General features: G+C 43.6%; 1 protein-coding gene across 1 annotated transcript in view; it reads left to right on the top strand.

Annotated features, from left to right (window-relative positions):
• The window catches only part of SLC25A17 (solute carrier family 25 member 17), a 156,309-nt gene that overhangs the window by 126,672 nt on the left and 16,583 nt on the right, over nucleotides 1-13,054 (top strand). The window contains exon 8 of the mRNA XM_077277738.1: nucleotides 10,711-10,793. Coding sequence (XP_077133853.1) covers nucleotides 10,711-10,793 — 83 coding nt within the window. The remainder of the gene's footprint in view (nucleotides 1-10,710; nucleotides 10,794-13,054) is intronic.

Here is a 13,054-nt window from a genome sequence, read left to right as displayed (position 1 = left end):
GCGCCCCCAAAAGTAAGTGCGCCCCCAAAAGTAAGTGCGCCCCCAAAAGTAAGTGCGCCCCCAAAAGTAAGTGCGCCCCCAAAAGTAAGTGCGCCCCCAAAAGTAAGTGCGCCCCCAAAAGTAAGTGCGCCCCCAAAAGTAAGTGCGCCCCCAAAAGTAAGTGCGCCCCCAAAAGTAAGTGCGCCCCCAAAAGTAAGTGCGCCCCCAAAAGTAAGTGCGCCCCCAAAAGTAAGTGCGCCCCCAAAAGTAAGTGCGCCCCCAAAAGTAAGTGCGCCCCCAAAAGTAAGTGCGCCCCCAAAAGTAAGTGCGCCCCCAAAAGTAAGTGCGCCCCCGGGTGCAAAAGTAAGCGCGCCCCCGGCCCCGGGTGCAAAAGTAAGCGCGCCCCCCGGTCCCGTGTGTGAAAAGTGCTGCTGTAAAGCTGGTAGCGCTGTTCAAGCACCATGTATTTCCTTCAGGAAATGCCCATCTAATATATAATTGCCTAGAATACTACTTCCTGCAATTTGTGCCAACTTCCGTGGCTTTGTCCGGAGCTAATGTCCGGAGCTAATGTCCGGAGATAAGTGACGTCACCAGTGTCCTACACCCAGGCAGAGCACAGGGGCCCCAGGCAGCATATGGGGCCCCAGGCAGAGCACAGTGGCCCCAGGCAGAGCACAGGGGCCCCAGGCAGAGCACAGGGGCCCCAGGCAGAGCAAAGTGGCCCCAGGCAGCATATGGGGCCCCAGGCAGAGCACAGTGGCCCCAGGCAGAGCACAGGGGCCCCAGGCAGCTTATGGGGCCCCAGGCAGAGCACAGTGGTCCCAGGCAGCTTATGGGGCCCCAGGCAGAGCACAGTGGCCCCAGGCAGAGCACAGGGGCCCCAGGCAGCTTATGGGGCCCCAGGCAGAGCACAGTGGTCCCAGGCAGAGCACAGGGGCCCCAGGCAGCTTATGGGGCCCCAGGCAGAGCACAGTGGCCCCAGGCAGAACATGGGGCCCCAGGCAGAGCACAGTGGCCCCAGGCAGAGCACAGGGGCCCCAGGCAGAACATGGGGCCCCAGGCAGAGCACAGGGGCCCCAGGCAGAGCACAGGGGCCCCAGGCAGCATTTGGGGCCCCAGGCAGAGCACAGGGGCCCCAGGCAGCATATGGGGCCCCAGGCAGAGCACAGTGGCCCCAGGCAGAGCACAGGGGCCCCAGGCAGCCTATGGGGCCCCAGGCAGAGCACAGTGGCCCCAGGCAGAACATGGGGCCCCAGGCAGAGCACAGGGGCCCCAGGCAGAGTACAGGGGCCCCAGGCAGCATATGGGGCCCCAGGCAGAGCACAGTGGTCCCAGGTAGAGCACAGGGGCCCCAGGCAGCCTATGGGGCCCCAGGCAGAGCACAGGGGCCCCAGGCAGCATATGGGGCCTCAGGCAGAGCACAGGGGCCCCAGGCAGCATATGGGGCCCCAGGCAGAGCACAGTGGCCCCAGGCAGAGCACAGGGGCCCCAGGCAGAACATGGGGCCCCAGGCAGAGCACAGGGGCCCCAGGCAGAGCACAGGGGCCCCAGGCAGCATATGGGGCCCCAGGCAGAGCACAGCGATATTTTGGACCACTGTGCGGTGTTTCAGACCCCCTGTGTGATGTCTGGGGCCCTGTTCTTAAGTATATTAAAGATTAAAGTAACGTATATTAAAGTATATTATAGATCAAATTTGACACGTTTATGAGCACCATTGAGTGATATACTCAAGAATGACATAATTTTTCAACATTTTATGGTTTCAAACTGTAAACACTCAGAGTTTTTTTTACTTCAACCAGAAAACCTTAACGGTTCATAAAAAACTTGACTGTTCAGGATATGATAAAAGTCATAGTATTCTGAATCTTTAACTTATAAAGATACCTTTACATGGGGTGATTATTGGTTCCAGAGAGGCTTTCGGCCGATAATCGTACACATGGCTGGTGACAGGACAATACAATATAAACGTTCAAAGGTAAACACTGATAACATTAAAATCTAATATATAATTGCCTAGAATACTACTTCCGGCAATTTGTGCCAACTTCCGTGGCTTTGTCCGGAGATAATGTCCGGAGATAAGTGACGTCACCAACGTCCTACACCCGCTCAGGGTGGACAAAGATATATGCCTTCGTGGTGCGCGGCACTTTTCTGATTGGTTGCCGCCTGCCGCGAGCGACCAATCAGAAATGTGCCATACTGTCAAGAATTGTCAAGAGCTGGTGAGTGCAGCCATTTTTTGTTCTTTCTTACTATTATATATTATATATATACACTCACCGGCCACTTTATTAGGTACACCATGCTAGTAACGGGTTGGACCCCCTTTTGCCTTCAGAACTGCCTCAATTCTTCGTGGCATAGATTCAACAAGGTGCTGGAAGCATTCCTCAGAGATTTTGGTCCATATTGACATGATGGCATCACACAGTTGCCGCAGATTTGTCGGCTGCACATCCCAAAGATGCTCCATACAAGGCAGGATGGATCCATGCTTTCATGTTGTTTACCCAAATTCTGACCCTACCATCCGAATGTCGCAGCAGAAATCGAGACTCATCAGACCAAGCAACGTTTTTCCAATCTTCTACTGTCCAATTTCGATGAGCTTGTACAAATTGTAGCCTCAGTTTCCTGTTCTTAGCTGAAAGGAGTGGTACCCGGTGTGGTCTTCTGCTGCTGTAGCCCATCTGTCTCAAAGTTCGACGCACTGTGCGTTCAGAGATGCTCTTAGGCCTACCTTGATTGTAACGGGTGGCGATTTGAGTCACTGTTGCCTTTCTATCAGCTCGAACCAGTCTGCCCATTCTCCTCTGACCTCTGGCATCAACAAGGCATTTCCGCCCACAGAACTGCCGCTCACTGGATTTTTTTTCTTTTTCGGACCATTCTCTGTAAACCCTAGAGATGGTTGTGCGTGAAAATCCCAGTAGATAAGCAGTTTCTGAAATACTCAGACCAGCCCTTCTGGCACCAACAACCATGCCACGTTCAAAGGCACTCAAATCACCTTTCTTCCCCATACTAATGCTCGGTTTGAACTGCAGGAGATTGTCTTGACCATGTCTACATGCCTAAATGCACTGAGTTTTCGCCATGTGATTGGCTGATTAGAAATTAAGTGTTAACAAGAAGTTGGACAGGTGTACCTAATAAAGTGGCCGGTGAGTGTATATATATATAATGCCTACAAGTAGTATTCAACCCCCTGCAGATTTAGCAGGTTTAATAAGATGCAAATAAGTTAGAGCCTTCAAACAAGAGCAGGATTTATTAACAGATGCATAAATCTTACAAACCAAAAAGTTTTGTTGCTCAGTTAGATTTTTATAAATTTTAAACATAAAAGTGTGGGTCAATTATTATTCAAACCCCTAGGTTTAATATTTTGTGGAATAACCTTTGTTTGCAATTACAGCTAATAATCGTCTTTTATAAGACCTGATCAGGCCGGCACAGGTCTCTGGAGTTATCTTGGCCCACTCCTCCATGCAGATCTTCTCCAAGTTATCTAGGTTCTTTGGGTGTCTCATGTGGACTTTAATCTTTAGCTCCTTCCACAAGTTTTCAATTGGGTTAAGGTCAGGAGACTGACTAGGCCACTGCAACACCTTGATTTTTTGCCTCTTGAACCAGGCCTTGGTTTTCTTGGCTGTGTGCTTTGGGTCGTTGTCTTGTTGGAAGATGAAATGACGACCCATCTTAAGATCCTTGATGGAGGAACGGAGGTTCTTGGCCAAAATCTCCAGGTAGGCCGTGCTATCCATCTTCCCATGAATGCGGACCAGATGGCCAGGCCCCTTGGCTGAGAAACAGCCCCACAGCATGATGCTGCCACCACCATGCTTGACTGTAGGGATGGTATTCTTGGGGTCGTATGCAGTGCCATCCAGTCTCCAAACATCACGTGTGTGGTTGGCACCAAAGATCTCGATCTTGGTCTCATCAGACCAGAGAACCTTGAACCAGTCAGTCTGAGTCCTCCAAGTGATCATGAGCAAACTGTAGACGAGCCTTGACATGACGCTTTGAAAGTAAAGGTACCTTACGGGCTCATCTGGAACGGAGACCATTGCGGTGGAGTACGTTACTTATGGTATTGACTAAAACCAATGTCCCCACTGCCATGAGATCTTCCCGGAGCTCCTTCCTTGTTGTCCTTGGGTTAGCCTTGACTCTTCGGACAAGCCTGGCCTCGGCACGGGAGGAAACTTTCAAAGGCTCTCCAGGCCATGGAAGGCTAACAGTAGTTCCATAAGCCTTCCACTTCCGGATGATGCTCCCAACAGTGGAGACAGGTAGGCCCAACTCCTTGGAAAGGGTTTTGTACCCCTTGCCAGCCTTGTGACCCTCCACGATCAGGTCTCTGATGGCCTGGGAATGCTCCTTTGTCTTTCCCATGTTGACCATGTATGAGTGCTGTTCACATGTTTGGGGAGGGTCTTAAATAGTCAGAAAAGGCTGGAAAAAGAGATAATTAATCCAAACATGTGAAGCTCATTGTTCTTTGTGCCTGAACTACTTCTTAATACTTTAGGGGAACCAAACAGAATTCTGGTGGGTTGAGGGGTTGAATAATAAATGACCCTCTGAAAAGACTTTCACAATTAAAAAAAAAAATAAATAAACAAAGAAATAACATTCTTTTTTGCTGCAGTGCATTTCACACTTCCAGGCTGATCTACAGTCCAAATGTCACAATGCCAAGTTAATTCCAAATGTGTAAATCTGCAGGGGGTTGAATACTGCTTGTAGGCACTGTATGTATATATATATATATATATATATATATATATATATATATATATATATATATATATATATATATATATATATATATATATATATATATATATATATATATATATATATATATATATATATATATATATATATATATTATATATCATCATCTGTGGGGTCCTGCAGCCGGGGTCAAAATTGTTGGTACCCTTCGTTTTATGACAGAAAAACCCACAATGGTTACAGAAATAACTTGAATCTGACAAAAGTAATAATAAATAAAAAAAATCTGAAAATTAACAAATTAAAGTCAGACATTGCTTTTGAACCATTCTTCCACAGAATTAAAAAAATAAAATAAAACTCATGGAATAGGCCTGGACAGAAATGTTGGTACCCTTAACTTAATATTTTGTTGCACAACCTTTTAAGGCAATCACTGCACTCGATTCCTGTAACTGTCAGTGAGACTTCTGCACCTCTTGACAGGTATTTTGGCCCACTCCTCAAGAGCAAACTGCCCCAGTTGTCTCGTATTTGAAGGTTGCCTTTTCCAGACAGCATGTTTCAGCTCTTTCCAAAGATGCTCAATAGGATTTAGGGTAGGGCTCATAGAATAGTTCAGAATAGTCCAATGTTTTACTCTTAGCCATTCTTGGGTGTTTTGGCTGTATGTTTTGGGTCATTATCCTGTTGCAAGACCAATGACCTGCAACTGAGACCAAGCTTTCTGACACTGGGCAGCACATTTCTCTTTAGAATCCCGTGATAGTCATGAGATTTCATTGTGCCCTGCACAGATTCTAGACACCTCGTGCCAGATGCAGCAAAGCAGCCCCAGAGCATAGCAGAACCTCCATGTTTCACAGTAGGGACAGTGTTCTTTTCTTGATATGCTTCATTTTTCTGTTGTGAACACAGAGCTGTTGTGCCTTGCCAAAAACTTCCATTTTTGTCTCATTTGTCAATAGGACATTCTCCCAGAAGCTTTGTGGCTTGTCAACATATAGTTTGGCAAATTCCAGTCTGGCTTTTTATGATTTTTTTTTCAACAATGGTGTCCTCCTTGGTCGTCTCCCATGAAGTCCACTTTGGCTCATACAACGACGGATGGTGCAATCTGACACTGATGTTCCTTGAGCTTGACGTTCGCCTTTAATCTGTTTAAAAGTTTGTCTGGGCTCTTTTGAAGTATCCATCTCTTTGATTTGTCGTCAGTTTTCCTCCTGCGGCAATGTCCAGGGAGGTTGGTTACAGTCCCATGGATCTTAAATTTCTGAATAATATGTGCAACTGTAGTCACAGGAACATCAAGCTGCTTGGAGATGGTCTTATAACTTTTATCTTTTAATATGTGTGTCTATAATTTTCTTTCTAATCTCCTGAGACAACTCTTTCCTTCGCTTCCTCTGATCCATGTTGAGTGTGATACACACCATGTCACCAAACAGCACAGTGAGTATCTGTAGCCCTATATATACAGTCATGGCCAAAAGTATTCACACCCCTGCAATTCTGGCAGATAATGCTCAGTTTCTTCCTGAAAATGATTGCAAACACAAATTCTTTGGTATTATTATCTTCATTTAATTTGTCTTAAATGAAAAAACACAAAAGAGAATGAAGCAAAAAGCAAAACATTGATAATTTCACACAAAACTCCAAAAATGGGCCAGACAAAAGTATTGGCACCCTCAGCCTAATACTTGGTTGCACAACCTTTAGCCAAAATAACTGCGACCAACCGCTTCCGGTAACCATCAATGAGTTTCTTACAATGCTCTGCTGGAATTTTAGACCATTCTTCTTTGGCAAACTGCTCCAGGTCCCTGATATTTGAAGGGTGCCTTCTCCAAACTGCCATTTTTAGATCTCTCCACAGGTGTTCTATGGGACTCAGGTCTGGACTCATTGCTGGCCACCTTAGAAGTCTCCAGTGCTTTCTCTCAAACCATTTTCTAGTGCTTTTTGAAGTGTGTTTTGGGTCATTGTCCTGCTGGAAGACCCATGACCTCTGAGGGAGACCCAGCTTTCTCACATTTGTTGGTAGTCTTCAGACTTCATAATGCCATGCACACGGTCAAGCAATCCAGTGCCAGAGGCAGCAAAGCAACCCCAAAACATCAGGGAACCTCCGCCATGTTTGACTTTAGGGACCGTGTTCTTTTCTTTGAATGCCTCTTTTTTATCTCCTGTAAACTCTATGTTGATGCCTTTGCCCAAAAAGCTCTACTTTTGTCTCATCTGACCAGAGAACATTCTTCCAAAACGTTTTAGGCTTTTTCAGGTAAGTTTTGGCAAACTCCAGCCTGGCTTTTTTATGTCTCGGGATAAGAAGTGGGGTCTTCCTGGGTCTCTTACCATACAGTCCCTTTTCATTCAGACGCCGACGGATAGTAAGGGTTGACACTGTTGTACCCTCGGACTGCAGGGCAGCTTGAACTTGTTTGGATGTTAGTCGAGGTTCTATTGTCAACATCCGCCCAATCTTGCGTTGAAATCTCTTGTCAATTTTTCTTTTCCGTCCACATCTAGGGAGGTTAGCCACAGTGCCATGGGCTTTAAACTTCTTGATGACACTGCGCACGGTAGACACAGGAACATTCAGGTCTTTGGAGATGGACTTGTAGCCTTGAGATTGCTCATGCTTCCTCACAATTTGGTTTGTCAAGTCCTCAGACAGTTCTTTGGTCTTCTTTCTTTTCTCCATGCTCAATGTGGTACACACAAGGACACAGGACAGAGGTTGAGTCAACTTTAATCCATGTCAACTGGCTGCAAGTGTGATTTAGTTATTGCCAACACCTGTTAGGTGCCACAGGTAAGTTACAGGTGCTGTTAATTACACAAATTAGAAAAGCATCACATGATTTTTCGAACAGTGCCAATACTTTTGTCCACCCCCTTTTTTATGTTTGGTGTGGAATTATATCCAATTTGGCTTTAGAACAATTCTTTTTTTGTTTTTTTCATTTAAGACAAATTAAATGAAGATAATAATACCAGAGAATTTGTGTTTGCAATCATTTTCAGGAAGAAACTGAGTATTATCTGACAGAATTGCAGGGGTGTGAATACTTTTGGCCATGACTGTAGGCCTACTCACTGATTCCAAGATTGTAGACACCTGTGATAATAGTTAGTAGACACACCTTGATTTAACATGTCCCTTATGTCATATTATTTTCAGGGGTACCATCATTTCTGTCCAGGCCTATTTCATGAATTTCATTTTTTTTTTTAATTCTGTGGAAGCATGGCTGAAAAGCAGTGTCTGACTTTCATTTGTTCATTTTCATAGATTTTTTATTTAATATTACTTTTGTCAGATTCAAGTTATTTCTGTGACCATTGTGGGTTTTTCTGTCATTAAACAAGGGGTACCAACAATTTTGACTGTGTGTATATAGAAAAGAGATATATATCCTCATCTGTGGAGTTCTGCAACCGTGTGTGTATATATAGGAAAGAGACATATCCTCATCTGTGGAGTCCTGTAGCTATGTGTATATATATAGGAAAGAGATATATATCCTAGTCTGTATGCTTTGTAAGACTGGTATCTACCACTATATGGTCACAATATGGTGGTCATATCAGTGTTGGTCTTTGTGGAGATGTTTTTTTTTTTTTTTTTTTAGTTACGCAGGATCATCTGCTGAGGTTCTCCTATACCCACCATTAGAGTGTGACACTGTAGTTTTAAACTGGGTTACCGGTTAGGGGCCCACTCAGATATCTCGTCTTTCCTGAGCTGTACCCCTAGCTACGCCTCTGAGTGGTGACCATAATACTGGAGGACTATGGGAGCTGCATTATACTCTATGGGGGAGCTGCATTATAATCTATTGGGGGGGCTGCATTACACTATTTGGGGTGCATTACACGCTGGGGTGATTGCATTATACTCTGGGGTGATTGTATTACACGCTATGGAATGGCTGCATTATACTCTATATTGGGCTGCATTATCCTCTATTGGTGTGGCTGCATTATACTCTAGAACTTTTGGGAGTGCATTATACTATGTGGGGGCTAAATTATACTATATTGAGGACTATGGGGTGCGTTATACTATATGTACTATATTGGGGCTGCATTTTACTATATGTGGCTGCACTATACTCTATAAAGGACTATGGGGAGTGCATTATACAATGTGCTATATGAGAGCTGCATTATACTGTATCGAGGACTATTTGGAATGCATTATACTACACAAAGGACTATGGGGGGTGCATTATACTATGGGGAGTGCATTTTACTATATGGAGGACTATAGGGGTGTATTATTCAATCTGGATGACTGTGGGATGCATTATACTACAGGGTGGGCCATGTATATGGATACACCTAAATAAAATGGGAATAGTTGGTGATATCAACTTCCTGTTTGTGGCACATTAGTATATGGGAAGGGGAAAACTTTTCAAGATGGGTGGTGACCATGGCGACCATTTTGAAGTTGATCATTTTGGATCCAACTTTATTTTTTCCAATGGGAAGAGGGTCATGTGACACATCAAACTTATTGAGAATTTCACAGGAAAAACAATGGTGTGCTTGGTTTTAACGTAACTGTATTCTTTCATGATTTATTTACAAGTTTCTCTGTTTACAGCCATTGACATGTCGCAGAGGATAACACGTGAGGAGTGGATAGAAATTGTGTTGATGTCTGGTGAAAGCAGTACCCGGGTCATTGCCTCAGATTTCAATGCAATACACCCTACGCAAGAAAACTGTCACCATTCCTATGTTTAGGTGTATCCATATAAATGGCCCACCCAAAAAAGTTTGCCTCATCACTGAACATAATCTTCTGTGTATACTGAGGGTCCTGTTACAATTTTTGTTTTGCCCATAGCAAAATGTTCATTGCAGCTGTGTACTAGGAAATTTTAGAGCACTTCATGCTTCCCTCTGCCGACAAACTTTTTAGAGATGGAAATTTCATTCTACAGCAGGACTTGGCACCTGTCCACACTGCCAAAAATACCAATACCTGGTTTAAAACCAACAGTATCACACTGCTTGATTGTCCAGCATACTTGTCTGACCTTAATCCTATGGAGAATCTATGGGGTATTGTAAAAAGGAAGATGAGACACCAGACCCAACAATGCAGACGAGCTGAAGGCTGCTATCAAAGCAACCTGGGCTTCCATAACATTTCAGCAGTGTCACAGGCTGATCGCCTCCATGCCATGCCGCATTGATGCCAAAGGAGCCCCGACCAAGTATTGAGTGCATTTACTGAACATACATTTCAGTAGGTCAATATTTCGGATTTTAAAATCATTTTTTCAAGCTGGTGTTCTAAAGTATTCTAATTTACTGAGATAATGACTTTTGGGTTTTCATTGGCAGTAAGCCATAATCATCAACATTAACAGAAATAAACACTTGAAATAGATCGCCCTATCTGTGATAACTATAATATATGAGTTTCACTTTTGTATTGAAGAACTGAAATAAATTAACTTTTTGATGTTATTCTAAGGGTATGTTTCCACGGGCCTGATTACATCTGGATAAACTGTGGACAATATGGCCCGTGGAGATGTACCATAATTTGGTGAGATGCATCTGTATATGGTTAATGTTATTTGATGAACTTTTTATGTGGTATATCTTTTCTAAGGGCCTAAACATTTATTTTTTTCTAGATTTTAACCAAATTTCCAATATTTTCATGAGTACATTTTATCGACCTAAATTTACCATTAGCATTTTTTAATGACACATTGTACTTCATGGTAGACACATTCAGGGTTGTGCCAAATAGAACTCGATTTTTCAAATCTGATGTGTCACTATTAGCAGGGCCAAAACTAGCTTTGATACTAAGGTGTTAATAAGGGGTTGTCCAGTATAGGACAACACTTTTATTGTTGGAACCCTTTAATAGCATTTTGTAAGTTTTCACCTTTTAATGTTTTACAAACTGTTTTTTGTGTTTTTTTTTCTTAGTTTGGCCATGAGAAACTTAATCCAGAGAAACGGACTTTAGGAAGTTTATTCAATATCATTAATCTTCTCAAGCAACGGGTTAGGTATGTTTTTTTTGTGTGACACCAACTCTTCAAAACCTTGCAAAAATAAATCAAATCATTTTTACAAGGTAACAGGGGATACAAGTTAACAGTGGCTGATGACTGACAGGCAGACTCTGAAATTGCGGAAAGAGAACCAGAGAGCAGAAAACTGCAAATGGTGATTAAAGAAGAACCAAACAAAGCGGATTTCTTCATCAAAGATATCAATGTAATCTGTATTACAGTCCTGCCTTATAATACATTACACAATTGTGCTGGTAGGTTCTCTTCAATATTACAGGCACTTGCCCACCAGCACATTCTGTCTCCACCTCCTCTCTGCATGCTGTCATGCACATCACACTATTGTAGCGTGAAGTAGGAAAATATGGGACGATCCCAAGCAGTGGGATAGCTATTTGTAGATATCGTGGGAGAGAGCCTGAGCCAGGCAGTTATTAAACTTGAGCCAGAACTGTTGAAAAAGACATGATATGCACAGCCCAATATTCATACTTTGATCTAATGCTGCTAGGCAAAAATTTACAAACTGAATCTGATCAAACTGAAGCCCACTGTCCCATCAGTGTGAACCTCTCATTTGATCCCTAGCCTGAAATGTACGGCTCCATGCACAAACCACTGCCACAGTGACGATGCACCAGCAGGGCCTCACAGTCGAGTCACGGGGGAGGGGTGGGTCAGTGGGAGCCGGTGTGTGCACGTTCATGCCATGGCGTAATTTAAAAGCCACTGTCAGATATTACCAGTGACAGCTCAACGGTTAACAGCGATTAGAGCTCCTGTTGGAGACAGAAACTTGCCTGCTAAGTATCCAGTTGCTGACCCCAGGGGTAGGGCATATAATTATGTACATATGCACAAAGGGTTTCAATTCTTTGTAGGGGGAGACTTGCAAAATTGGCAGCATATCAAATACTTATTTTCCCCACTGTATGTAGTATAATGCACCTTTATGTGAAAAAAAAAATCATTTTTTGCTCATGCTTTATATATGCATATCTTTTACTAATATGTCTCCAAAGAAATAATGTCTAGGAGCACCAGTTAACAGGAAAAATAGCCCACTAAAGTGACATAAGTCACTGCCAGCCAGCTTTCCTCTGGTTTTACTAGGACAAGGCAGCTCTCCTATGATGGCAGACCCATTATGATCACCATGTCCTGTATAGCGCCCATTGAATGCTTAATAGCCTGTAAAATCTGTCTCCGACCCAACCTTCTCCTGGTAGATTGCAGAAACTTTCATCCCTCTCCATAAATTTACAATATCACCGAGTTAAAGCACTACATTAACATCATCTGGTTATCTGGTTATTATAAGGTTAAAACAGCTGTATGGTGAACTTTAAAAAATGCACTCTAGAAAACTGAATGATATAACCGATCTGGTTGCCCATGGGCCACATTTGACAGGTTGGCTATTCCTGCCCGGCCTGCACTGTGACAGCCAAAAAGCTGGAAACAGTGACATACTGCTAGTGAGTTAGGGTATTTTTAACACAAAACTAAAAAACCTCACAGTAGTTTTGTGGCCAGGAGTTCAATTGTATACCTCCTCCAAAAATGCTGTCCAAATTTATGGGACCATTCAGGAAACTCCCACATATATATAACACAAGAGAACGGAGTAATAAAATCCCACAACTCATATTAATAAAATAGTATAACTTTTATTTAGACCAATAACAAATTATGTCACAATAAAAAACAGGCACATAGCCAAAAAATAGGGCGTAGAGGAAGCTAATGATATGCATGGGGAATAAGAGGAAACAATCAAGAGTTAACACCCTGGGTTTTGCTGGAGAGATGTTTGCTAATCACATTAAGGACTTGTGAACAAATCCCACAGTCCCAGATAACTCAGTAAGGTGTCAATGACACTGTAAGGGTACCGTCACACAGTGGCATTTTTATCGCTACGACGGCACGATTCGTGACGTTCTAGAGATATCGTTACGATCTCGCAGTGTCTGACACGCTACTGCGATCAGACACCCTGCTGAGAATCGTACGTCGTAGCAGATCGTTTGAAACTTTCTTTCGTCGCTGGATCTCCCGCTGTCATCGCTGGATCGTTGTGTGTGACAGCGATCCAGCGATGCGATCGCTTGTAACCAAGGTAAACATCGGGTTACTAAGCGCAGGGCCGCGCTTAGTAACCCGATGTTTACCGTGGTTACCAGCGTAAAAGTTAAAAAAAACAAACCGTACATACTCACCATCTGATGTCCGTCAGGTCCCTTGCCGTCTGC

This window comes from Ranitomeya variabilis, chromosome 8 (genome assembly GCF_051348905.1).
Source record: "Ranitomeya variabilis isolate aRanVar5 chromosome 8, aRanVar5.hap1, whole genome shotgun sequence".
Lineage (NCBI taxonomy): Eukaryota > Metazoa > Chordata > Amphibia > Anura > Dendrobatidae > Ranitomeya > Ranitomeya variabilis.
The sequence above is the reverse complement of the archived record's forward strand: the minus strand, read 5'-3'. Positions and strand labels throughout refer to the sequence as shown.